The sequence below is a fragment of the Chlamydomonas reinhardtii genome, chromosome 13, assembly GCF_000002595.2.
Source record: "Chlamydomonas reinhardtii strain CC-503 cw92 mt+ chromosome 13, whole genome shotgun sequence".
Lineage (NCBI taxonomy): Eukaryota > Viridiplantae > Chlorophyta > Chlorophyceae > Chlamydomonadales > Chlamydomonadaceae > Chlamydomonas > Chlamydomonas reinhardtii.
Window position 1 is genome coordinate 1,619,254 of NC_057016.1, and position 23,097 is coordinate 1,642,350.

Here is a 23,097-nt window from a genome sequence, read left to right on the forward strand (position 1 = left end):
CGCCATGAGGACTTCATTGGAGTCCATGCCCACTCACGGCGCTTACATATTGCTGCTGTCTTCACTGTCTTAACCGTTACAGTGTTTCACCAGTCTCCTTGGCATAGCCCCATAGTAAGACGCACGCCAGTGTGCTCGCGCGCCACCATAGGCTGCTGGCTTCGCATCATAAAAACAAACATACTCAACGCCAAGCATAGACAAAGCTGTGAGTGCCGGCTGTATCGCTGCGCCGAGGTGGCGGTCGCGTTCGCTCTCAAAAGCATACACCTTACGCGACTGTGGGACTAGGTGCATGATCTATTTACGAGACCAATCATCATGATGTTTGCTTTGCGCACTGGCAAATGGCTAGCACGGCCCAACTTGTTCCGGGCGGGCGGGCGCGTTTTGAAGCTGAGTGTGCAGCCAGGACATTCCTAAAGATATGCTTGGCATTCCCTTTCTGCAGAATAGAGCTCGCCAAACCACCAGCTTGTTCTCGGCGCCACGATGGCATCTACCTCTGTTGACGATGCGGTCCCTGTGGCTGATGGTGGAACTCTTCTACCTCCATCTGGACCACTGGAGGTGGCAATCAACGCACAGGCAGCCTTGAACAGCGCGACTGCTGAACCGTCGCACGTTCACCATTTGATCAGTCACGGAGCGGATGTAAATGCTCCTGATAATAATGGCTGGACGCCACTTCACACGGCAGCATATCATGGTCAGGAAGAAATCGTGCGCATTCTCCTGGCGGCCAAGGTGCGCTGCGCTCTCAATGCAATAATAACAGTTCTCGTGTGTGTAAGAATCATACCGGGGCAGGCTTGGGAAGGGGCTTTCGTGTCCACTGTTCCTGGCGGGTAGGGGGTGAACACCCTACCTCACAACACCCCCAGCGCACCACAGCGTGCGCCCATGCTGCATCACCCTGCACATGGCTCGGCCAGTCGCGCTTTGCTGCTGTCTACACATGGAGCTGCACCGGCGTGCAGCACGCCGGTGCAGCTCCGCCGTTACTTGCACAAGCCAACCAAACCTTTCGTGTCCGGCTCGTGTCCATCCCGGTCCCCTCAGGCCGACGTGAACGCGCGCAACAAGACTTCGGAGACGCCGCTGCACCTGGCTGCCAAATGGCCGCAGGTGCGGACGGGCAAGCATGGACTGGGGCGGGGGGGCCTCGTGGCGGCATGGCTCCGGAGCAACAGGGGGCATCACAGGCGGAGGGGGCATCACAGGCGGAGGGGGCCACTTCAGGGTCCAACACACGAAACATACACCGACAATTGCTCAGCGCCTCCACCCACTCTGACCCATGCGTCTCCTGCTGCTGCTTCTGCTGCTGCCGCCTGATCCCTTGCCTCTCTTCTCAGGACCGTGTTGTGGAGGCGCTGCTGGGCGGCGGCGCCGACCTGGCCGCAGTCAACCGCCGCGGCCGCACGCCCGCCCACGTGGCGGCGCTGTTCAACCGCCACGCCATCCTGGACCGCCTGCTGAATGCGGGTGCGGAAGAGGGGGGGAGGAAGGGGGAAGAAGGGGGGATTAAGGCGGGAGGGGGGAGAAGGGGCGGGGAACTGAGCAAGGGGTGTATGCCTGGAGGAGAGGGAGCATGGGTATACGCTTTTAGTGAAAGCTGCATAGGGCGGGTGTGCGCAGGACTGCAGCAAGCAAAGGGTGGCGGCCACAAGCAAGGCGCTGAGGCCCAGGCCCTGCCTTACCCACCACTTCCCGCCACTGCCTCCCCCACCCAGGCGCCGACGTGAACGCGGTGGATGGCGACGGCGCCACGCCGCTGCACCTGGCAGTGCGTCAGGGCGCCCCCGTGGAGCCGGAGCTGGTCAAGACGCTGCTGCGGCACGCGGCGGACCTGGAGGCGCGCGACAAGGCCGGAAACACGCCGCTGGCACACCTGCCCTGCGCGCAGGTGCGCGTGTGTGCGCGTTTGTGTTTGTGTTCGACAATCACAACGCGGGACAGTGTGCGTGTGTAAGGGGGGGGGCACCGGGTACCGATCACCGCCGGCCAGACCCTGACCTCCTCGCCGTTTGCTTCCTCTCCTCCTTCTCCTCCCTCTTGACTCCTCGCCCATGCATTTCCTTTCCCTCCCTCCCTCTTTCCCTCTCCCTCTTTCCCTCTCCCTCTTTCCCTCTCCCTCTTCCCCTCTCTCTCCCTCCCCTCCCCCCCTCCCTCTCCCCCGCCCAGGACTGGCTCCACTGGGCCGCCTACGAGGGCCGCGAGCCGCTGCTGCGCTGCCTGCTGGCCAAGCCGGGCGTGCGGCCGGACGTGTACAGCGAGGAGGGCCTCACGCCGCTGCACCTGGCGGCGCACGTTAACTCAGTGCCGCTGGTCACCGCGCTGCTGGCGGCGGGAGCCAAGGTGCGCGCGCAGTGGGGGGTGGGTTTTGGGGGGCGGGGGCAGCCGTGGGGGGGGCGGGGCACTGTGTGGGTCTGTGTGGGGCGGGTGGGGGCAGCTGCATGGATTGCCGTTGCACGGAGGGAGGGGGGAGGGAGTTTGGAAATCAAAGAAAGTGGGATTGGGAACGGAACGGGAACGCAGAGATGAAACCCCCTTATCGCCAACCCCGGCGTGCGGCCCGCATCTCTCTTGGCTCGACGTCCAGGTGAATGCACCATCGCAGCCGCCCAGCAAAACAAGCGGCACTAGCGGTGAGTGGGGGCGTTGATGCGTTTTGATATGCCGTCGAGCCGGGGTCCTGAACCACGCCGTCACGTGTGCCTCCCGCCCCCCGCCTCTGCCTGCGCTCCGCTCGTCTGGGCTTGCTTTGGTTTGTTTGGGCTGGTATTTACAACCCCCGTTCCCCAGCCCTTGGTGCCGACACCCGTCACCCCTCCGCCCCTGCGCCCCTCCGCCCCGCAGCCAAGGACATGTACGGCATATCCCTGCCGGGGGGCTCCTCCGCGCCCGGCTCCATCCAGAGCGGCATCTCCATCAGCAGCCAGCTGACCAAGGTGCGTGACGGCCGTTGCGACCACAAGAAAAGAGTGCTGAGGGACACGGGTGCGCATGTGGGAGGTGTGCGGGTTGGGCCTTACCCTGCCTCCGACCCTGCAGCGACCCGCTAAAGCCCTCGCCGCTCATCGCTCCTCCCCTCCACTTGTGTATCCGCCTGCCGCTGCTGCCTCCCACCATGTTTGCACCCGCAGGCCTACGGCGCCGCCAAGCTGCCGCCCGGCGAGCTGACGGCGCTTCACATCGCTGCGGAGCGGGGCAGCGCGGAGCTGGTGCGGGTGCTGGTGGGGGCGGGCGCCAAGGTCAACGTGCAGGTGGGCAGGCGGGCGGCCGGGAGGGGAGGGGAGGGGAGGGGGGGAGGCATGGGAGAGGCACCGAGGTAGTTGGAGGGAGGGGCGGGGAGGCGGATGCGCCGGGCGAAAGGGGAATGAGCGTGGAGGAGGAACCCGTTGCAGCTGCGGAGCTGGGATGCCTGATACAATTGCTTTGCCCCTCACACCTGGCTGCTTACCCGCACACACTTGCTGCTGCGCTGCCACCCCCAGGGCGAACGCGGCATGCCCCCCCTGCACGTGGCTGTGTGGGAAGGCAACACCGCCGCCGTGGCCTCGCTGCTGGCGGCCAAGGCCAGCGTGGGGCTCAAGAGCAAGGCGGGCGGCTTCACAGCAGTGCACTGCGCCTGCCTGTCCAGCAGGTGCGTGCGTGTGTGCGTGCGTGAAGGAAGGGGGAACAACAAACGCGCGCGCTCGCGTGTATGCTTGTGTGTGGTGTGGCGCGTGTGTGCGGACTGGGTCTGTTTACCGGCCCTACTGCTGTTGACCGCATCTCCGGTTCCACTCCCCTCCCTCCCTTGCGCCCCATTACTATTATACCGACTTTCGCTCCATTGCCGTTTCAACGGTTTCCACTCCCCTGTGCTTCCCGCACTCCTCCGTCCCGCCCAGGGCCACTCCGGACCTGTTGGCGCTGCTGCTGGACAACGGCGGCGCGGCGGTGATCGAAGAGCGGTGCCAGGTGTGTGTGGGCGGGGAGGGGGTGGGCGGGGGCGGGAGGGGTGTAGGGTGAGGGCCGTGGTGCGGGAGCGTACAGTGTTGCTTCCAGGTCCGGGGGTATAGAACGAAGCAGCTGCAGGCGCTCGCTCGCAAGTCTTGCTGCGGCACCCTCTTTATCCACACGCCCGCGCACGTGTGCACACCATCTGCTGACCAGTAGGCAAGTTGGGATACTCCAGCTATGGAATAGGTCTGGTCGAACGTGCACACAACACACACACACACACACACACACACACACACACGCACGTTCACACACAAACACACACACACACACGTTTCGTTTCGTTTTTTTAACACACACACACACACACACACACGTTCGCAGGAGGGCTGGACGGCGCTGCACCTGGCCTGCCAGTCCGCGCCGGCCGCCATGGTGGAGCTGCTGCTGCAGCGCGGCGCGCGGCCCAGCGCCAAAGGCAAGGCGGGGCGCAGCGCGGCGGACTGCGCGGCCAAGCGGCCAGAGATCCTGCAGGTGTGTGTGTGCGGTGGTGGTGGTGGTGGTGGGGGGTTGTAAATACCAAACTAAACCCAACCAAACCGATTCAAGGTAACGGAGGGCGGGGGTGAAGGGCGGGGGCCAGGGGAGGGGCGCGGCAGGTGTTGGCAGATGGCATGTGGGAGACACATGGCCGCGGAATAGAGCTGTGGATACGGCAATTCGCTACCGGGTGGCGCCAATGCTGTTGACGCGTGCTCACGCCTTGATTCGTGCTTTGGCGGTCCGACCCGCTTTCAACTCCACAGGTGCTCCATGTGGCCACTGGCGGCAAGGTGCCGCTGCCGCCCGCCGCCGCGTTAGGCCTGGGCCTGCCCTCCTCCGTCGCCGCAGCCGCAGCCGCGGCCAATGGCCTGCTCACCGGCGCCAGCGCCGCCGCCGCCGCGGCGGCGGCGGCCGCAGGCCGCTCCGGCCGCGGCAGCGGCCGCGCCGGGGCAGCCGCCGGCAGCGGCGCCGGAGGCGCGGCCGCCTCCTCTTCCGCTGTCTCGGGCGGCGGCGGCGCCGGCAGTAGCAGCAGCAGCTCGAGCGGGTTGCTGCCCGGCACTGCGGCGGTGCTGGAGCCGCTGGAGAGTGTGGAGGCGACTCTGGCGGCGCTGCTGGCGGACATGGGCGGCGCGCTGTGCAGCCTGCAGGCGGGCGCCATGTTTGGCGGGCACGCGTGTTCCGTGGACCCGGTGGGTCACTGCATCAAGCCGGCGGACAAGCGGCTGGTGGTGAGGTGCACGCTGGGCTGCGCCTTCAACTTCCACCTGCCCTGCTGGAAGGTGGGGCGGCGAGAGGGGGCGGGCGGAGAAAGGGGCCGAGCCGGGGCGTAGCCGTCCATGGGGAGGGGGCTGGTTGGGCGGGTGCGTCCTGCTAGCGGTCATGGTTGTGGAGGTCATGGCAGCATGGGCTGCGCTTGACCGCAGTGCAAACATGCTCCTACACATATTCAAGGGCCCAAATGTATCCTCACAGTGCCGCTCTAAAAACCCCGCTAGTTCACATCGCGCGCGCCTGCCTCGCCTCCCGCAGTCCGCACGCGAGGTGCTGAAGGACCGCTGGCCCGGCTTCAGCGGCTCGCTGGCGCCCACCGGCCGCTACAGCTGCATGGCGCCCACCTGCCCAGGCTACGTCCGCGAGCAGCTCATCTGCGACGGCGCCCAAATAAGCAACGCCTCGCCGTCCGGACCCTCCGCCGTACCTCCCAGCCGCCTGTACCTCATGGCGGCTGACATGTACGACAGCCTGCCCCCGACCGCCAAGCCCATTGGCGGCGGCGTGCCGCCGCCGCCCGGCGGCGGCGGCGCCAATGGGCTCATGGGCGGTGGCATGCTGGGCCCGGGCGGCAGCGGCCAGCAGCCCGCAAACCCGCCCATGCAGCCGCAGCTGCCGGCGGCCGGCGCCGCCGCGGCCGCGGCCGGCGGGCTGGCGTCGGCCGCCGCCGCCGCGGCAGCAGCGCTGGGCGCGGCCGGCGGCGGCGCGGGCAGCCTGGGTCCCTCGCTGCAGCTGGCGCAGGCGATGATGCAGGCGGCGACGGCGATGGCGGGCGGTGGCGGCGCCGGGGCCGGCGGCGCCAACGGCGCCGCCAGTCGCCTGGCGGCGGCGCTGGCTGCCAGCGGCGGCCTGTCTGCGCTGCTGTCTGGCAGCGGGCCGCCGGTGCCGCCGGCCATGTCGGCGCGGGAGGCGGCCATCATCGCGGCGCAGACGCTGGGGGTCAGCCTGGACCGGGTCGGCGGCTGTGTGGTGGAGGAGCTCAGCACGGACGATGAGGAGGAGGAAGAGGAGGAAGAGGAGGAGGAGCAGGAGGAGGGAGAGGGCAAGGAGGAGGAGGAGCGCGAGGCGGCAGGGAAGGGCGAGGAGGAGCCCAAGGAGCAGGGCGGGGACGTGGAGGAGGAGCACAAGCAGCACAAGACCGAGGCTGGGGCGGGGGCGGGGGCGGGGGCTGGAGCGCGCGCAGCGAACGGCACGGGCGCGAAGCAGCCTGGCGCCGGCGGTAGCAAGGCTACCGGCGGCAAGGGCGCAGCTGCCGCAGCTGCCGCTAGCAGCAGCAGCAAGGCAGGCACCAAGGGCCGCGGCGCCGCGGCGACCGCCGCCACCTCTCACTCGCACCCTCACCCGCACTCGCACTCGAACTTCCGGAACCAGCCGCTGCACGTCTCCAGCGACGCCGCCGCGGAGATGCTGCAGCAGCTGCAGGGGCTGCAGAGCGCCGTCGCGGCGGTGCAGAGCGCTGTGGGCGCCAGTGTGCACGCCGCCGGCAGCGGCCGGGGCGGCAGGCACGGAGGCGGTGGCGCCGCCGCCGCCAGTGGCCTGCTGGCGCCGCTAGTCCCGTTGGAGCCGACGACGCTGGAGCCGCTGCCGCTGCTGCCGCAGGAGCTGCCGGCGGCGCCCGACGGCACTGCGGGCGTGGAGGGGGAGGGAGACGGCGGCGTCAGCGGCGCGCAGGCCGCGATGCCACCGCCGCGGCGCCCCGCCGCCAACCCTATCCCACCCAACCCGCGCCGCGCGCCGCCGCCGCCGCTGGCGAACGGCCTGCCGCCGGTGTCGCCGCAGCTTGCCACGCCGCCGCCAGCCACCTCGCTGGACACGCCGGGTGTGCAGCAGCAGCTGCCGGTGCCGCCGGCGCGGCGCAGCAGCAGCGGCGGCAACGCCGGCGCGCCCGCTGCCTCTGGGGGCCTAGTGGCGGCCAATGCGACTGCGCCTGTGTCGGCGCCTTCGCCTGCAGGGCCGGCGGATGCGGCGGCGCCTGTGGTAGCGCCCGGCGCAGACGCGTCGCTGGCTCCGATCCTCTTTAGCCCCATGCCCGCTACGTCCAACACCAGCACCAGCGCCAGCGGCAAGGACAGAGACAAGGAGAAGGAGAAGAAGCAGGAGGCAGCCTCCACCACTTCAAAGAAGCAGACAACCGCCAACGGTACCAGCGCAAGCGCGGCACCGGCGCTCGGCCCCATGCACGGCCCGCCGCCGCCGCCCGGATTGGTGGTCACGCGCAATGCCTCCAAGGCGGCTGCGGCCGGCTCGGCCGCGGCCAGCAGCAGCTCCGCCAGCAGCAGCAGCACCAGCAGCGGCATGCGGCTGACGCAGCAGCAGCAGCAGCAGCAGCACCAGCACCAGCTGCAGCAGCGGCACACGGCGCCGGCGCTTGCGCTCAGCGCCGGCGCCTTCGAGCCGGGCGGCTACGCGCGCGCCGTGTGCCCCAACCTGGTGCCAGGTGCCCACCGCGTCACGCACTCCACCAGCCAGCCGACCTCGCCCTCGCCCGCCTCCAGCCCCGCCGGGGGCGTCGACATCGCCGCCGCTGCGGCGGCGGCTGCCGCCGCAGGCGGCAGCAACGGCAGCAGCGGTGGCGCAAGCAGTGGCGGCGGGGCCGTCCCCGCTCCCGCCATCGCCACGCCCACCGCCACCAGCCCCATTTCTTCCCCCGCCTCCGCGCCTGTGCTGCCAGGCGGCGTGAAGGCGGAGCGCGTGGCGGCGGCGCTGGCGGACCTTTCTTTGGGCCTGGACGCCGGCTCGGGCGGCACAGGCAGCAGCCCGCACCTGCTGCTGACGTCGGGTGACGTGCCGCTCCTGGCCTCCACACCCGGCATGCTAGAGGCCTGGCTTAAGGCGCACGTGGCCGCACATGGCGAGCTGGCAGCCTACCGCATTCTTCCCACGGCCGGCGCCGTCGCCGTCACGCTGGCCGATGGCGGCGCGGCCGCGGCGGCGGCGACGGCGCTGGCGGCGCGGCCGGCGATGCTGGTGGCGCCGCTGACAGTGGCGCCGCTGCGCGAGTTCCCGGATGACGAGGCGATTGTGGAGGCGGGCCAGCAGGTGCGTTTCGGTAGTGGTGCGGTAGTGGTCATTCTTCCGTTGGGTTCGGGCGCTGCGTCATCTCTCATGGCTCTTATGGCGCTTCAAGTGCCCTGCTCCTATGGCGAGCCGGCAACCGCTTCCCTGCTCTAACCAACATTCGCAAACCCTTCACTACCTTCCCGTCCCTCTCATGTGCATCCCCTCGCTCCAGGCCGCGCGCTCGCGCTGCCCGCCCGGCGACCGCTCCTGGCTTCGTGACATGGCCGACCTGTACTTGCAGCTGGAGGGATTGCCGCCGCCCGTCAGGATGACGGGAGCAGCGGCAGCAGCAGCGGGAGCAGCAGCCAACGACGCATAAAAAGAGGGAGGGAGTGAGAGGGCGGCAGCGGCGAGACGAGGTGGTGCAGCTATGGTTGTGGCTGGAGCGGCGAGAGAGGGAGTTGTTGTGGGTTGAAGCAGGAAGAGGCGGGGCGGTGGTTGCGGTTGTGGCTGCAGAGGTCGAGTTGAGTTTGGCAGCCTTGTTGTTGGGGTGTGCCGTGCCTGCCGTATTGAGGCGCTGGCTTGGTGCGCGGGGTGGAGGGATTCCTGCGCGCGCTGGGGAGCTGAGCTGCAGCAGTTGGCGGTCCGCAGTGCTCTGGCATGAGCGGCATCATAGGCAGGTGTGCCGGCACAGTGCCTGGGCGGCGCAAAGTGGTTGCCTGCCGGAATGTGCTGTGCTTGCGATGACGTGGCGCAGGTGTTGCGGGGTGCGGGACCGCAGGGACCCCGGTGGTCAGTGACCAGGAGGCCCGAAGGCGCGCGCTGGCGGGAAGGTCTTCGGAGGAAAGGAGGTGCACCTGGACGGCGTAGCGGGGTGTGCGCGACCATTGGGCTAAGTGTGGCTGCCGTGTGTTGCCTACTGGGTGTTGTGTTTGGGTAGGGTCACGTCAGAGGCACGTACGCGCTGGCAGCCCTGCAACCTGCAAGGCCTCGCTTGGCAGCGCGTTGCGTGTTCTGTCTGGGATGTTGGACCACTCAGGCTGTCGGGGTCTGATCATGTTTACCCATCGGCATCGCAGCGACCTCCACTACTGTCCAATGTCCACTGTGTTGACGGATGAGAATCTGTGCGATCAGCACTCATATACCTGAGCCTAACGACGGGGAGTAATGGACCCCACCGGGTCAGCGCTTTTCCCTCACGTCGCTTACGCTAATATTAACACACTGCACCCGTGAGATGGAACAGGATTAGGATGGCGACTGGCGATTATGGCGGAGTTCCGTGATAGTGTGGAAACCCGGTCTCGCCCAGGGCGTGCCCATACCGGCCGCACCGTCCGAAGCCCGAACCATCCCGCCCAAAGGCCTTCACCGCAAATTGCGCCGGAATCGCACCGTAATGATCCGTCATTGAAAGTTGACAGGGCATAATTATATGACAAGCCCATACGTTACCTCCACAGCATTACTTCCGCAGCGCCATCTTCGCATACTATCATACTACAAGCGACCGCCATGCACGCACGCATGCTTACCGCAGACCCAGGCGCCCCGAAGCGCGAGGCTGTGCGGGCGCGCCGCCGCTGCCCTGCACCCCAGCTGCGCCTCCTGGGCCTCCCGCTCCTCCCGCAGAGCCCATCACTCCCACTCCTCCTTGTGCACCGGATGTGCTACTCCCTGGCACCCGTGCGCCCGCCAGGCCTTGCTGCAAGGACGGCGGCGGCGGTCTGGCCCCACCGGGGCCCCCGGAGGCGCCGGTGGTGGCACCGGCGGCAGCCCGCCTGCCGTCAGGCCCGCCGCGGATCGCGCCGCCGGCACCCGACGGTGGTCCTTGGCCGGTGCCGCCGCTGCCGCCACCTACGCCGCCGGGACGTGCCGGGGGCTGCAAGCCCCCACGAACCTGGTATGGGGCGGCCAGCCTCTGCTGCTGCTGGCGGGTCTGGTGCGGGGGCTCCTGTTGCTGCTGCTGTCCGTGCTGTGCTGCCCACACGATATTGGCGCCGGCAGAGCTCCCGCCTCCACCCATGCCGCCGCCAGTGCCATTGCCCGCGCCGACGCCAGTGTGACCCAGTGGCCCCGACTGCGGCTGCTGGAAGTGAGACCCCTGCATCAGCTGCTGCTGCTGCTGCTGCTTTGCGGCCGCGCCTCCCCAGGGCGCTGCCGAACGCTGTCCTGCCATGGGGACAGCGGCGCCGGGCGCCAACGTCGGCGCCTTGGCTGCAGCTGCCTGCGCCTTGGCCGTGACCGCATCACGTTCCCGCCTCAGCGCCTCGATCTCCGCCTGTGGCCGAGTGAGGGCGGGCAGATGGCGCTTGGACCCCTTGCTACTCCCATGTGCGCCGCGATGCGCCCGCAGCACCCATGCACCCCGGCCCATCCCGGCCCTCCCGGTCTCATCCCTACCCGCGCAGCAATCCTCCCTGCCTTCCCCGCACCTGCGCTGCCGCCCTCTCCCGCGCCGCCCGGTCCTCGGCCGCGGCTTTGTCCGCGAGCAGCCCGTTCTTGAAGTCCTCCAGACCAGCCACTCGGGAGCCATCTGTGGTTGAGAGTGTGGTGAAGCGTACGAGCGGTATTGACACACAAGACCGAACCCATGCTGACCGAGCGAGTTGGTGTCTATTGTGGGGCGGGGCAATGGCGCGCAAAGGAGAGAAGCCGACAGATGCCACAACTGGCGGCTGGGCACGACCAGTGGCTACTAAATGCATGATTTAATGCATGCGTTCCTCCTACACAGCAACGGCACCGGCAGTACCGCATCAGGCTCACAGCTCTCATGCAGCGCCGCCACCTCCTCCGCCGCGGCCGCCCGCGCCGCCGCCAGCTGCCCCTCCAGCGCCTCCACCTCCGCCTGGCGCCGGGACCTCTCCGCCTCCAGCGCCGCCGCGGTGGCCGCCGCCGCCTCCCGCGCCGCCTCCAGCTGCTGCCGCAGGTCGGCCGCCTCCGCCGCGTGGGCCTGGAGTGTCTCCAAGTGGGTGGTCTGTGTGGAGGGCGCGGCCGGGACCGAATGTCAGTGCATGGGCGGGCAGTTGCGCGGACGGCGTGCGTGTGTCAGTGCGCCCATCAAGTTTCATGGGTTCTGTGCGGCGCCACAGGTCACGTACGGCTGGTGGCTACGCACGGCATTCGTGGGCCTGGCCTGCCTCCTCTCCTAACGTATACATACAACATGGTTTGTACGGTAGGTCCATGCCACCTGGTGGCTATGTGCCTTCATGCCCTGCCCTGTGCCTTCATGCGCTGGCACACCCACCCACCTGCAGCGCCGTCAGCTGCAGCAGTGTGGCCTGGTACTGTACCGCCGCGGAGACCTGGAGGCAAGTAAGCATGAAGGGGGTCGAAGGGTGAACGGAGTTACGAGACCCAACCCAAATGGAGCTGGAGTGCACTGCAAGCTGCCGCGCTCGCTGCATTTTGTAGCGGCATAGTAATTGCTGCAGCCTGCAGCCTGCTGCAGCACTAGCTTTTGGGAGCCGGCGCGCACCTCGGCCTGCTGCACGCTGCGGTGCGTCGCGACCGCCTGCAGCAGCTGCGCGGCTGCTTCGGACTCGGCTGCCAGTCGCTGCTCCGCAGCCCGGCGCCGCTCCTGCTCGGTCAGGAAGGCGCTGTGCCAGTTGTCGCGCTCGCGCCGGTCACTGAGGCAGGCCTCCTGCAGCGCGCGCAGGTCCGCCATCCGGCTGTCCATATTGCCTTTCAGCTCACAACACCTGTAGCTACTCTCCGTTCTGGAGCTCTTGTGGAGCTAGGGCCAAGAAGGCGAGGGCAGGCAAGATAGTGTATTTTTGGCGGGAACCTGCTGCACCACCCACGGGCCCACAATTTGACGGTTTTACATGGCAGTGGTTGGTTAATTCTGATGTGCTGCAGTTCCGATCGTGATGAATATAAAGCTCGCTAGCACGCGGTGGCTATTCCCGTCAGCCACGGCCATGGAGCACATTCCCCGCCGCACATTCCCCTCACCCCGTGATGCACCGCTTTGCCAAGCGCTATCTGGGCCGCCCTCAGCATCCATAACTTCGCTGAAATGGGAGAATCATCACAAGGAAGCACTGTGGCGTGTGGCCTCCAACGCTTGCTGGGCGTTTCCACGGCATGCTAGCGAGCGTGCGCGCGGCGTTGCTGTTGACCCGTGTTGGGCGTGTGGGGTTGACATGCAGGATGGGGACCGCCGTCAATGGTTTTGGGACTGCACTGTTGCGCTGTCACTGCGGGAAAGTATGGGGATGGCTATGGGTTTCCTGCCGGAGGAGGCTCTAAGTGCCTTCTCTCGTGAGGAGTTGTGGTTAGTGCGCCCGCCTGCGGGGCTTGCGCCACCTGTGTGGGATGTGGTGTGTCTCGCTGCTATGTCTGCCCTGGACTTTGGTCGGCAGCGTGTGGTTATGGCCGGGTTGGCGGCGCGAGCGAAGCTGCCGTCGGCACGGGTGCTGAGCATTGGACTGGCCGTCGTAGCTGACTTCTGGGGTCGTCTCCAGACGTTTGTGACTTTGGGGATCAGGCCAAAGGGTTGGGACGCTGTGCCGTTTGCGCATCCTTTCATATCTCGGGCTGTTGGTGACGGCATGGTTTTGCGCTTGCCGTATGACGCTGATTCCCCGCCTCCCTCGCCGTGAGAGGTTGTGCGTGGTTGGTGGCTTTGTGTGTGGGCAGGATGCACGTGTGGGCGACCGTTCTAGTACCTGGACGCTTGCGCCCTGGTTAGTGCGCGCGCTGTGCGTGTGTCCTGCGGCCTAGACGTTTCCCGGCACTCCTGTGCCTAGGCTTGTGGCGTTGAGGCACAGCGGTGGGGCTCTGGCGGGTTGAGGCTTGGCTAGGACTCACTGTGCGCGGAGTCACACGGACTTTGCCCGCGGGAGGGTTTGCAGCAAAGTCGGGGTTGGTGGAGTCATGTTGGGCTCTGATAGCATGTGATGGCTCGGCGTCTTCGGGTGCTGTGACTGTCCCCTCTGTAACATCCGCACTCATAACTTCGCCTATCCAAAGGCCATCGCCGGAAGGTCCTCGTGAGTGTACCAATGTTGCGTTCCTCCGCACCTCATGCGTGCGCGTTGGGCCAGCGCAAGCGCTCTCACTCTCAGTCATTGAATACGGCAATGGCAGCAATAGCCGCCATCGCCAGTAAGAAGTGCCATGGCAGCAGCATGCATCCAGCCGTATGGATTCGGTAGATATCCAGGTCACCAAATGTCCCTACCTGCGCCCATGCCTGCACCCAGGGTGCCGGCCATGCAGCCGTGCTAACCCACTCGGTCGCCAATCCAGCTCCCGCCACCCCCGGCCCAGCAACCGCACCGCGGCCTCCCCGCCTTCAAGCTCCCCGCCCTGGCCACCTTGCCTTCATGCAGCCGCCCGCCTGCCAGCCGCCTCATGTCGCTCCATAGCCCAGTGCTACCCAACGCAGTCACTGCGCGGAGCGGCGCTGCGCGGCGTCCCCTCTGCAGCAGCAGCCGCATGCAGCCACCGGCTACGGATGCAGCCAGCGCGAGCTGCAGCTGCGCCTCGATGCAACGCACGCAAACTCATACACAGCCGCCCGCATCGGCCTCCTGGCAGCCCCGTTGCATCTGCTGCCTCGCCCTCGCTGCAGCTCCCCTTCCCCGGAAGAGCTGCCGCCCCTTCCTCCTCCTCCTCTTCCTCTTCCTGTGCCGCCCTCAGAAGTCGTGGTCCAAGGCCACCAAGTCGGGGTCCACGTCTAGGTCAGCGGCGGACTGCGGCACATTAACACCGCCGCCGCCACCGCCCACAGGACCGCCGCCACGGGCCTCGTCATAGTCGCCGCCGTCGCGCCTGCATGCAAGGAGGCGTGAGACGCTGGCGTGAGAGGCTGGCACTGCGATCCTGCAAGCGTGGTTGCTGGTTGCCCCACAACAGGAGGGCAGGCGTGTGCGCCTGCAACCCGCAGCTGCCAAATCCTGCTCGAGTGTCAACCAGTCCACTCGCACATGCCACTCACCTGCGCGGCGCGTCCCACTCAAGCTCCGGGCTGCGCTCACGTGGCCGCTCCCTGTCCTCGTCACGCACCCGCTCCCGTGGACGCTCCTGACTTCCGCCACGCGGAGTGCGCTCCCGCTCGTCCGCACCCCGCCGGTCGTCATAGATCCTGTCCCGGCCCCGGTCCCGGTCTGGGGACCGCGCGCCATCCCGACCGGCACCGCGATCCCGGTCGTATTCCCGGTCACGATCCCGGCCGCCGCTTCGGGAGCCGCCCCGGTCGTAGTCCCGATCCCGATCCCGGTCCCGTCGGTCGTAGTCCAGGTCTCGGTCCCGGCGGTCATAGTCCCTGCCCCGGTCGCGATCACGGTCCCGGCGGTCATGATCACGGTCCCTGTCGCGGTCACGGCGGTCGTAGTCCCTGCCGGGGTCCCTGTCCCGGTCGTAATCATGCCCGCCGCGGCCCCTGCATAAAGCAACAGGAACGCAAGGGCCGAGGGCCAGTGCTGAATCTGCTGATAAGGGCTGTCGGTGTTGCTACCCCTGATGATGGAATATGTTCATTGGACTCGGGCGTAAACCTTACCCCTTTGCCCCCCGTTTCTTTAGGATTGGTATAGACGACCCCCTCCCGAAGGTCAGCAATACAACCTTGAGGTTAAACCACTCCTGTCATGGGCAGCTGTCACCCCCGACACACACACGCACACACACACACACACACACGCACACACACATGCAAACACGGCACGACACATCTAGCAAGACCGCCCTCGCCGCGCAGACTGCACCCAGTCCTCACCGCGGGCTGCGTGAGCGACTGCGGTCCCGGCCGCCCCGGCCGCGCGGGCTCCGAGAGCGGCTGCGGCGGCGATCGCTGCTGCCGCCCGACCGCCCCGGGTTCTGCTTTGACTCGATCACCATCATGTCGCGCGGCGTCTTGCGTCCCTCCTTGGACAGACACACCTGTATCAATCGGCGTGCGGCAGGACGCACAGCAGGAGGTGCGGCACAAGTCACGCGGGCCCCAGTGACTCAGTGTACAGCCTACGACACCGCGGATTGAGCTTGGCCGCTATCGCAAGAAGCGGCAGGCTCCCTCGCACAAGTGCCCAGCCATGCCCTTCTAGAGCAGCCACACCATCGCCCAAGGCCATGCATCCAGCCCCAACCAGAACGCACATTAATCTCACGGCCATCAATGCTGGTCTTGTCCAGTTGGTAGATGGCCTCATCGGCGTCACGTGCGTCACGAAATTCGATAAAGCCGAATCCACGCGATCGCCTGCAGATTTGGGAGCGTGGTAGCAGTGCCACCAGTCAAGCGCGAGCTGTTGAGGTCCGCGCACTGCGAATGCTGCTGTCTATCATGCATGCGACTACGGACGCCAGTTTAAACAAGCATTGGGGAAGGAACGCAGCATTAGATAGGCTTCGCCACTGCACCCAGCCACCCAGCCACAGCCAACACACGGCATGCAACAGTGTGGGCACGCGCGTGGCCCCTACCGGCACGCTTTCACCGCAGAGCCAGCCCGTACTGGCACAGAGGCAAGAGCCTGCGCCAAGGCGCTTGGTCATGGTGGGCAACTGGCTGGTACACTTGCGCTTGGTGTCCTATGCCAGCCTGCTAGTTGGACCGTTGCGCGCTCTTGCGTGCTTGTGAGGGGGTACTTGCTGCTGCGGGCTTGCTACTTGCAAAGCTTGGACTTGCTTGGGCCTTGGCGGGGCCTCGTGCTCGTGTTTGTGCGCAGGCGCAAGCGCGCTTGGCCATGCTTGGTTGTGCACAAGGGGGTATGCATGCAGGTGGGTAAAGAGCAGACTTGCTATCTGTCACGTGCGATTGGATGCAGGCAGCTTTGGGGGCAGCAGCTTTTGTGTGCCCATGGTAGGGGTGTCCGTACGCCCATACACGAACGCGCTGATTGGTCAGGTAACGGACACTGGACAGGGCAGGTCAGTCAAGGACTTGTAAGGCAGCTCCGCTCGGCATCGATATCCGCGTTCGCACGCCGGGGCAGCAACCGCGCCGCCGCAGTGATATCCCCCCCCCCATTGGTCTCTCAGCCCGCACTCTGTCTGCATTAGGCGGACGCCCCGGCCCACGCGCGCTTCTCGCACCGCAAACCGTCAACTCACTGCGTGTAGTAGTCCCGGGGAATGTACACATCCCGCAGCTCTCCAAACTTTTCAAATTTCTTACGCAGATCATCGACCCTGCAGGCGGCGCGTGGGGTGGGTCGGGGGCGAGGTCAGCGCTGGAGGGGCCCGGTCAGGGGGTCGCAGGCGGGCACACGGGTCAACGAGAATTGCGTCAGTCATTTCGCGATTCTGACTCGGCAAGCCGAAGCAACATATAAGTCCCGCCCCTTCATACCGCACACTCACGTCATGTGTAAGGGGATGTTCCGCACCAGGACCGATACCTTATTTCGGACGCCTGAAGAGGCGGGACCATAATCCCCTCGCTCACGACCGGACATGTTTTCTGTATCACAAGACTACGTATTGTTGAAATCAAACATCAAGTGGTATAGGTATAAAACATTATGATCAAACAGCCAACATGGCAAGTCGACTTGGCACGCCATCCATGGGGCCCTTGAATCCCTTTGAATCCCCCTGCCTCAGCGGCTTGCAGGTCCTTGCCCCCAGCGCCCCCCCTTCCAAGAACCCCCGAAGCCCCAGCCGGTTCCCAGTAGCAGGCCCAGGGTCCCACAAAGGTAAAGCTCCACTCGTGTCGTAGCTGCACCCATGCTGAGTCGTTGCTTCTGTTCCATCTGCGCGATGACGCGTCCCTCGCAAAGCAAAGAACGCCAGCGTCTGCACATATATTGTTGATCTATATGTGTAACCACAAGACATATTTGAATGGGGCACTTGCGCCAAACTACAGCTAACTGGTTCGCTCCATCGCGAAGTCGCGCGCCTGGCGCCCGGAAGCTTGTGTAATATTATAGATATGTAAAATGGTAGCTTTCTCGACCACCATGGTGCTTGTGCTTCTACTGGCACTTTGCTCGATTCAGGCGCAAGTTGCGCTTGCTGCTAGCTCTTCTGGAAAACCCAAGCCAGAGGTGTTTCCCGTGCGGCGCCCGCTGGTGAATTTGCACGAAGCCGCGCTGCAGAGTGTCAGCCGGGACGGGCCACGCTACCCCGACGAAATGTTCTTGCGCCGAGTCAAGGGCTGCCGGGCGCCGTACTCCAGTGACACCTCCGATGAGCCGGCGAGGGGCCCCAACACCAGCGACTGCGATAGAGGCTTCGTCATTCTGACCATGGGGAATGACCTGGTGATGAGGTCCATGGTGCCACTGGTGCGTGGCGTGGCGGGGGCGGGCGGGGCAGGGCGGGGTGCGCCAACCTTGACCGGGCTGTGTGAATGAGTCTCGCGCACACACAAGCTTCAGCACACGTGCACCCTGTTAAGGAAGTAGTGTGACTCAAGCACACGCCGTTGTGTGTCACGCGCCGTCAGTCGTGCCTAGCTCCGTACCGCATGCCAGCAAGCGGCCCATCCTCGCCCTCACCCGCGTCCTCCTCCCCGTCTGCGCCTGGCATTCGCACCCAAAGCCGACCCCGCCCACCCAGTGGCCACCTCCACACCACCCCGGCACCTACCCCCTCCCTTCCCCCTGGTTCAACCCACAGCTGTTAGAAAGCCTCCAGCGCATCGAGCACGTTGGGTCCGATGGCGGACGTGACGACCTGACCAGGCACACTACGGTGGTAGGCGTCACGCGCCACGCGGACGAGAAGTGCGAGGACCTGCGCCGCTCGTACTCTCACTCATGTACGGGAGACGGCGGCAGCGGGCTGTACGACGGGGACAACGTGTACCCCAGCCACAAGGCGCTAGCGTACGGCATGGTCAAGCTGCGGTACATGGTCAACGCGTTGACCACAAACCTGGACATCGTGTATGGTGAGTTGACGCTGACGTGTGTTGGCGGCGGACAGTGTGGTTGTGCCTGGTGGCGACCCATGCCGGTGATTGGGCAGGTAGTTTGGACGGCACGGGGGGTAGGTGGCTCAGTGCCGCCGCAGCCCCGTCAGTCCGTGCTGTAGCTCGGCGCAGTGCGCGGATGGTGGGCTGTCTAGCACCGGTGGGCTGGCTAGCACCGGTGCCTCACGGACACGAGGGCCGAATCACACCACACAGCATTGCCGCCAACGGCCCCTGCATGGCCCTCATACCGCGCCCTGTCCCGCACCGCCGGCCCTCCCACCAGTGGACGCGGACACGGTGTTCCTGCGCGACCCCATCCCGCTGCTGCTGCGGGCGGCGGAGGAGGCGGACGCGGATGTGGTGGTGGCCACTGCCACAGCGCCCTGTGGCAGCGCGGCGCAGGCCTGGGACGCCGAGGCTCTGGACGGCAGCAGCAGCAGCAGCAGCAGTAGCAGCAGCAGTGGGAGCCGTGGCGAGGGCGAAGCGGACAGCAGCGAGCGTCACCAAAGCAGGCGGGTCCTGGCATCGGCAGAGGATGGGGAAGAGGAGGGCGGGTCGGAGCCGCGAGTGGACGCGGGCGAGGGCGTGCGGTACGCCACGGGCTTGGTGCTTTACCGCAGCACGCCTGCCGCCCTACGCTGCGCCTACTCGCTCCTGCTTGACATGGCCTCACTCGCCTCGCGGGGCCACAGCGTCGGTCGCGGCAGCCCCAACAGCAGCGATGGCAGTAGCAGCAGCGAGGAAGAAGCGGTGGTGTGGGAGCAGGAGCGGTTTGCTGCGTTCATGCCGACCTGTATGGGCGCGCTGGGTCGTGGGCTGGCTGCTCTGCCCACCAGCGCTGTGCTCACCACCTGCGGCGCTGATGCTCCTTCAGCGTCGGAGTTGGCCAAAGGCAGTGGCGGCAGCGGCGGCGTGGTTGCGGTGCACATATCGTCGGCGCCGCCTGGCGGCGGTGGGGAGGCCGGTGCAGTGGAGGCGAGTCTGGCGGCGCGCGTGGCGGTGATGAAGAAAGTACTGGGGATTGAGCGCGAGGAGGAGGGGGGGAAGGAGGAGCGGCGGTGAGGAAAGGGGGACAGACGGTGCGAAAGCCAGGCCCCCAGCGTGCAGCGCGGGCGTGCGGCATCAATGCTTATAGTAGATGGCATTCAATTGATTCATCTTGTATGGAAGACGGAGGAGATGGGACGAATTGTGTGGAGGCAAGTGCGCAGGTGAGCATTCTTTGCGCGTGCAGATCCTGCGTTACTAAAGGCGTGCGCATCACCTGCCGGCGCCTTCTCCGATGTATCGTACGTGGTATACGTGATGAGTGCATCCGCAGCATCGGCGGCACGGTTTGCCTGCCAATGACCGTAGTGATACACTCATGGTGTTTTGTGGACTACGCCCGAGGGGCGACCCACTTCTAGGGGGCGCCCACCTGCCCTGAACCCGCGTGCCAGCAGCCTGCATTCCTTGCTGCAACCGATCAGCACGCATTGAGGTCTGCGTGCTCGGAGCCTGCTTGCTCATTGGTGGTCCTGGTGACCGTCAGATCTGTGGCGTCAGACAAGGCCACGTCAGCAGGCCAGGGAGCCAGCGGCTGCACAACTTACAGACGCGCAGCCCCTTACAAAGACCAGCTGCGTGTGCTTGTACTGCGCTAACCCAGATCGTACATGTCCAATACCATGTCAACTGGCGTAGACCGCCATTTCAACATGCCTCCTATTCTCATGTAATGTATGACATATAGTGCCCTCCACGGGTGCGGCATGCCCCCATGGTGTCCATCCGTGGCTCTCGCCAACGCGGCGTCCCCACACGCGAACAATGTTTTGAGCTTGCGCCTAGGACAGACGACCACTCAGGACGGTGTAGGCTACTGTACAAAACCTTCTGCACATCGACCGGCACCATGATGGCTGTGGCTCTGGTTTCGTCCAACAAAACAAGGGACCTTCACGGATCCACTTATTGAAGTAGAGCCCTAGCAATTATACGCAACAGCCACAACCAAATCTTTTGAGCAGCGGTGATGGATGCAAAACTGGTGAAGCCCCCGCGGTGGCTCCTGGAAGCCCGAAGCCGGCGCATCGCGTCTGATGACGGTCCATTTCTCTCTATATGTACGATACTAGCTGGCAATGCACCCATGCAAATCTGCACCACAAAATGGCACCTAGGCGCACGAGTAATGCTTAGTCAATACTCTGTGCGTAAGGAACACCGTACAAAACAGCCGACCCGGATGCGGGCCTAACGTACACAAGCCATGTTGTTTCTTCTCTCGAGCGTGCACGGCATCGGCCAGTGTCCTGATCCATGTGCTTGTCCGCAACATGCGCGTCAGCCATTGACAGAAAGGTGCCACCTCCTGCCAACCAGGCGCCGCCAGCACACGATCTGCTTCATCCACAGCCTATTAGATGCCCGCGCCTGTGTGCTCCATCACCGTCCTACCGCTGATGCTCTACCAGTGCTGCAGCTGCGGATCAGACATCTTCACGACGGCCGTGGCGCGGTGCCCGGCGCTGCTTGTGATGCCGCCATCGTGTGCTGCATTGTTGATGTAGTGGTGCTGGGCCCGTGCAGTCGGCGCGGGCGCGCGCTGCCAGCGGCTCTCAGGCGCAGCGGCGCCGACGGCCATCATCGCAGCAGGCTCTGGCGCAAAGCGGGCCGGCAGTAGCAGCCCCAGCACGCCGCGTGCCACCACAAGCGCAGCGACGGCTGCTACAGCCAGCACGGCGCGCACCGCCAGCTGGTAGGCGCGCTGCCACCAGCCGCAATGGCCGCACATCCTGAGGGGCGGAACAGCGGACGCACGACACGGCTGGTCAGGTAGAGACGGGTCGCATAGCCCTTACCATTAGGCCTTGTAGGAACAATAACGGGCACAACAGCAGTTACTGCCTTGTGTCTTGTGACGAAGCCTAAGGTGACGGCTTTCAGGCAATCATACTGTCCTTGTCCAGGCATCTGCGTCCCACCCAGCCATCGGCCACGCACCCGGCGTGCTCAATCTCAATAGCCGCCGCCAGCTCCGCCAGCTCCGCCCCGGCCTCCGCACTGCCCTCCTGCTGCAGCCGGCGCGCAAGCGCATTGCGCATTGCCTCCTGCCGCACCCAGTGCGCTGCCGGCGACGGCAGTTGCTCCAGCCGCAGCGTTGTCCACACGCCCACCGGCGGCTTGGGCATGGCCATAGCAGCTGTGGCGGTGGCCTCGGGCTCAGCGGACTGCCCCGCGGCAGCCGTGGTCGTGGAGCTGGTGGTGCTGGTGGGCTTGGAGGTCCAGCGGCACTCGACGCGAGCGCCTGGCGTGGCGGGCGCGGTGGGCTTCCCTGTAGATGGTACGCAAAGCCCGAGGTTTGGCACAGCAAAGCAGTTAGCCCGTGAAGCACGGCCTTTGTGTCCAGCAGCCTCCTAGGCGCGCGTGCTAACCTAGCCTGCAATCAACGGCTACACACCTAGCTGCCCACCCTCAGCCTCAAGGCTCAGGCAACACAGCAATCATGCTGTCACGCACCCAGCGGTGCCGGCAGGATGATCCGCGCCTCGTGGGACTCAGGGCCCACATCGCTGCGCAGTGCGACCGACAGGCTGCTAATGCTGCTGTTGCTGCTGCCGGTCTCAGCTGTCGCCGTTGCAGCCCTGCTTGCAGCTGCAGCCTCCTCCACCTGCGCGTGCACGGCGCGGCGCAAGGCCGACGTGTACCTGCGGCGGGCGTAGCGATACACAAAAGCGTCAGTTTGCATACTTGAGCATTGACGGCGCCATGAACACCAAGGTCAAGAGCTGCACTTGCGCGCAGACGTTTTCAGTGGTGTGAAGCTGTGCAGGGCCCGAACGCAACGTACGCAGCTGCTGATGCACTGCTACAGCATGCTGGTCCAGTACAGGGAACGTCCTGCCCAGTTGCCTGCGGCGCCTCACCTGGCCGCCGCAGCCAGCACCGCCACGGCCTGCGAGCAGAGCATTGATAGGAACCATCATGATGGGCGCCGCCTTACATAAGTATCAAGACTGCCCTCCAAATGCGTGTGTCAACTCGGTGCAACTGCGCTGCTGACAGACGTACGCCCGCCGCTGTCCCTGCCCCGGGTCTCACCTGCATGACGCCCAGCTTGGCGATGCAGGAGTCGTGCTGCGTGGAGGTGAGCAGCAGCCCGCCCGCCGCAATGGACGCCGCCTGCAGCCGGGCCGATAGCTTCACCAGCAGCACCCGCTCCTCTGCAGTCGGCAGCGCCATACAACGAAACGGAATGAGGGGCGGGTGGGCAGGCATCAGTGAGCGCTGCTGGGGATATGGAGGGTGTCGTGGGACGGCCACACTGCGGGTACAAGAATCGGGGCTGCGGGTCGGGCGCGACACGCCCACTCGTCGCACGGCCCTTGCTCACCCGCCTCCGCCATCGCGCGGACGCCGTCCGCGTCACGCTGCAGCAGCGCACCCGCGGCGCTGTCAGCGGGCACACGAAATGCGTACTCCAGCGAGTCCTTGGAGCTCAGGGCACCGCCAAGCGCGTCAGAGTAGTCGCCCTGGCCGCCCCACCGCTTGGGCAGTTTCGCAACCACCAACTGGCGCAGGCTGGACAGCCCAGAGCTCAGGCTGGCGCTCAGACCGGTGACGGAATCTCCACCCATGGTCAGGCTGCCGCAGGGACTCGACCGCTGGCGCTGGCGCCGGGTCACAAAGCCGCTTGAACGCGAGACGCCGATACTAGGTGCCAGTCGCGAGCCATGACTGGGCTGCTTGTGGCCGGATACGCCTGCTGCTTTGAACATGGGTTCAGGTTCAGGTTTCGCGCGGGAAGCCGGAACAGTCAGTACAGGAGACTTGGAGCTAGCTAATGGCAGATGACGGTTGGGTGTATGTATAAGACGTTAAAGTAATGCGGTCTCGGCTTCTAGTTTTGCTGGAAACGGAAAAGCCGACCCCCATCGCGGCCGTTGCCGCAATCGGGCCTGAAT

The 23,097-nt window shown here is 65.7% G+C and overlaps 5 protein-coding genes across 5 annotated transcripts; 2 read left to right on the plus strand and 3 right to left on the minus strand.

Moving 5' to 3' along the window:
• The first annotated feature begins 86 nt into the window (after window positions 1-86).
• CHLRE_13g573550v5 (uncharacterized protein) lies at window positions 87-9,573 on the plus strand. Its single transcript, XM_043069414.1, has 15 exons — window positions 87-208; window positions 452-747; window positions 1,063-1,128; window positions 1,359-1,488; window positions 1,737-1,909; window positions 2,188-2,361; window positions 2,606-2,651; window positions 2,863-2,954; window positions 3,150-3,269; window positions 3,501-3,649; window positions 3,900-3,969; window positions 4,336-4,485; window positions 4,758-5,273; window positions 5,524-8,304; window positions 8,498-9,573. The coding sequence occupies exons 2-15, from the start codon at window positions 493-495 to the stop codon at window positions 8,642-8,644; spliced, it is 4,869 nt and encodes a 1,622-aa protein (XP_042917389.1). The 5' UTR covers window positions 87-208; window positions 452-492; the 3' UTR covers window positions 8,645-9,573.
• Window positions 9,574-9,600: 27 nt separating this feature from the next.
• Window positions 9,601-12,136, minus strand: CHLRE_13g573600v5 (uncharacterized protein). The gene is made up of 5 exons (XM_001693704.3): window positions 11,753-12,136; window positions 11,526-11,579; window positions 11,038-11,248; window positions 10,704-10,804; window positions 9,601-10,549 (listed from the first exon to the last, which is right to left on the minus strand). The coding sequence occupies exons 1-5, from the start codon at window positions 11,951-11,953 to the stop codon at window positions 9,800-9,802; spliced, it is 1,317 nt and encodes a 438-aa protein (XP_001693756.2). The 5' UTR covers window positions 11,954-12,136; the 3' UTR covers window positions 9,601-9,799.
• A 1,024-nt stretch (window positions 12,137-13,160) lies between these two features.
• Window positions 13,161-16,736, minus strand: CHLRE_13g573650v5 (uncharacterized protein). Its single transcript, XM_001693706.2, has 6 exons — window positions 16,588-16,736; window positions 16,339-16,416; window positions 15,382-15,484; window positions 15,002-15,165; window positions 14,222-14,665; window positions 13,161-14,055 (listed from the first exon to the last, which is right to left on the minus strand). The coding sequence occupies exons 1-6, from the start codon at window positions 16,680-16,682 to the stop codon at window positions 13,920-13,922; spliced, it is 1,020 nt and encodes a 339-aa protein (XP_001693758.2). The 5' UTR covers window positions 16,683-16,736; the 3' UTR covers window positions 13,161-13,919.
• Window positions 16,737-16,936: 200 nt separating this feature from the next.
• On the plus strand, window positions 16,937-19,618 carry CHLRE_13g573700v5 (uncharacterized protein). Its single transcript, XM_043069415.1, has 3 exons — window positions 16,937-17,516; window positions 17,851-18,124; window positions 18,432-19,618. Exons 1-3 carry the CDS (start codon window positions 17,364-17,366, stop codon window positions 19,208-19,210), a joined length of 1,206 nt encoding a protein of 401 aa, XP_042917390.1. The 5' UTR covers window positions 16,937-17,363; the 3' UTR covers window positions 19,211-19,618.
• Window positions 19,619-19,620: 2 nt separating this feature from the next.
• On the minus strand, window positions 19,621-22,988 carry CHLRE_13g573750v5 (uncharacterized protein). The gene is made up of 6 exons (XM_043069416.1): window positions 22,527-22,988; window positions 22,235-22,356; window positions 22,060-22,088; window positions 21,653-21,840; window positions 21,137-21,467; window positions 19,621-20,928 (listed from the first exon to the last, which is right to left on the minus strand). The coding sequence occupies exons 1-6, from the start codon at window positions 22,768-22,770 to the stop codon at window positions 20,601-20,603; spliced, it is 1,242 nt and encodes a 413-aa protein (XP_042917391.1). The 5' UTR covers window positions 22,771-22,988; the 3' UTR covers window positions 19,621-20,600.
• Between the last annotated feature and the right edge of the window lie 109 nt (window positions 22,989-23,097).

Coding starts and splice junctions, on each gene's coding strand:
- CHLRE_13g573700v5 (XM_043069415.1), top strand. CDS start 17,364: ATGTTCTTGCGCCGAGTCAAGGGCTGCCGGGCGCCGTACTCCAGTGAC. Junction 17,517..17,850: donor TGAGGTCCATGGTGCCACTG/GTGCGTGGCGTG, acceptor TTCAACCCACAG/CTGTTAGAAAGCCTCCAGCG. Junction 18,125..18,431: donor AAACCTGGACATCGTGTATG/GTGAGTTGACGC, acceptor CCCTCCCACCAG/TGGACGCGGACACGGTGTTC.
- CHLRE_13g573600v5 (XM_001693704.3), bottom strand. CDS start 11,953: ATGGACAGCCGGATGGCGGACCTGCGCGCGCTGCAGGAGGCCTGCCTC. Junction 11,580..11,752: donor GCAGCGTGCAGCAGGCCGAG/GTGCGCGCCGGC, acceptor ACTTGCCTCCAG/GTCTCCGCGGCGGTACAGTA. Junction 10,805..11,037: donor GGCGGCGCTGCATGAGAGCT/GTGAGCCTGATG, acceptor TCTCAACCACAG/ATGGCTCCCGAGTGGCTGGT.
- CHLRE_13g573650v5 (XM_001693706.2), bottom strand. CDS start 16,682: ATGTCCGGTCGTGAGCGAGGGGATTATGGTCCCGCCTCTTCAGGCGTC. Junction 16,417..16,587: donor AACATCCCCTTACACATGAC/GTGAGTGTGCGG, acceptor CGCCGCCTGCAG/GGTCGATGATCTGCGTAAGA. Junction 15,485..16,338: donor CCCCGGGACTACTACACGCA/GTGAGTTGACGG, acceptor CCAAATCTGCAG/GCGATCGCGTGGATTCGGCT.
- CHLRE_13g573750v5 (XM_043069416.1), bottom strand. CDS start 22,770: ATGGGTGGAGATTCCGTCACCGGTCTGAGCGCCAGCCTGAGCTCTGGG. Junction 22,357..22,526: donor CCGCGCGATGGCGGAGGCGG/GTGAGCAAGGGC, acceptor TGCCGACTGCAG/AGGAGCGGGTGCTGCTGGTG. Junction 22,089..22,234: donor CCAAGCTGGGCGTCATGCAG/GTGAGACCCGGG, acceptor CTCTGCTCGCAG/GCCGTGGCGGTGCTGGCTGC.
- CHLRE_13g573550v5 (XM_043069414.1), top strand. CDS start 493: ATGGCATCTACCTCTGTTGACGATGCGGTCCCTGTGGCTGATGGTGGA. Junction 2,652..2,862: donor CAAAACAAGCGGCACTAGCG/GTGAGTGGGGGC, acceptor TCCGCCCCGCAG/CCAAGGACATGTACGGCATA. Junction 3,970..4,335: donor TGATCGAAGAGCGGTGCCAG/GTGTGTGTGGGC, acceptor ACACGTTCGCAG/GAGGGCTGGACGGCGCTGCA.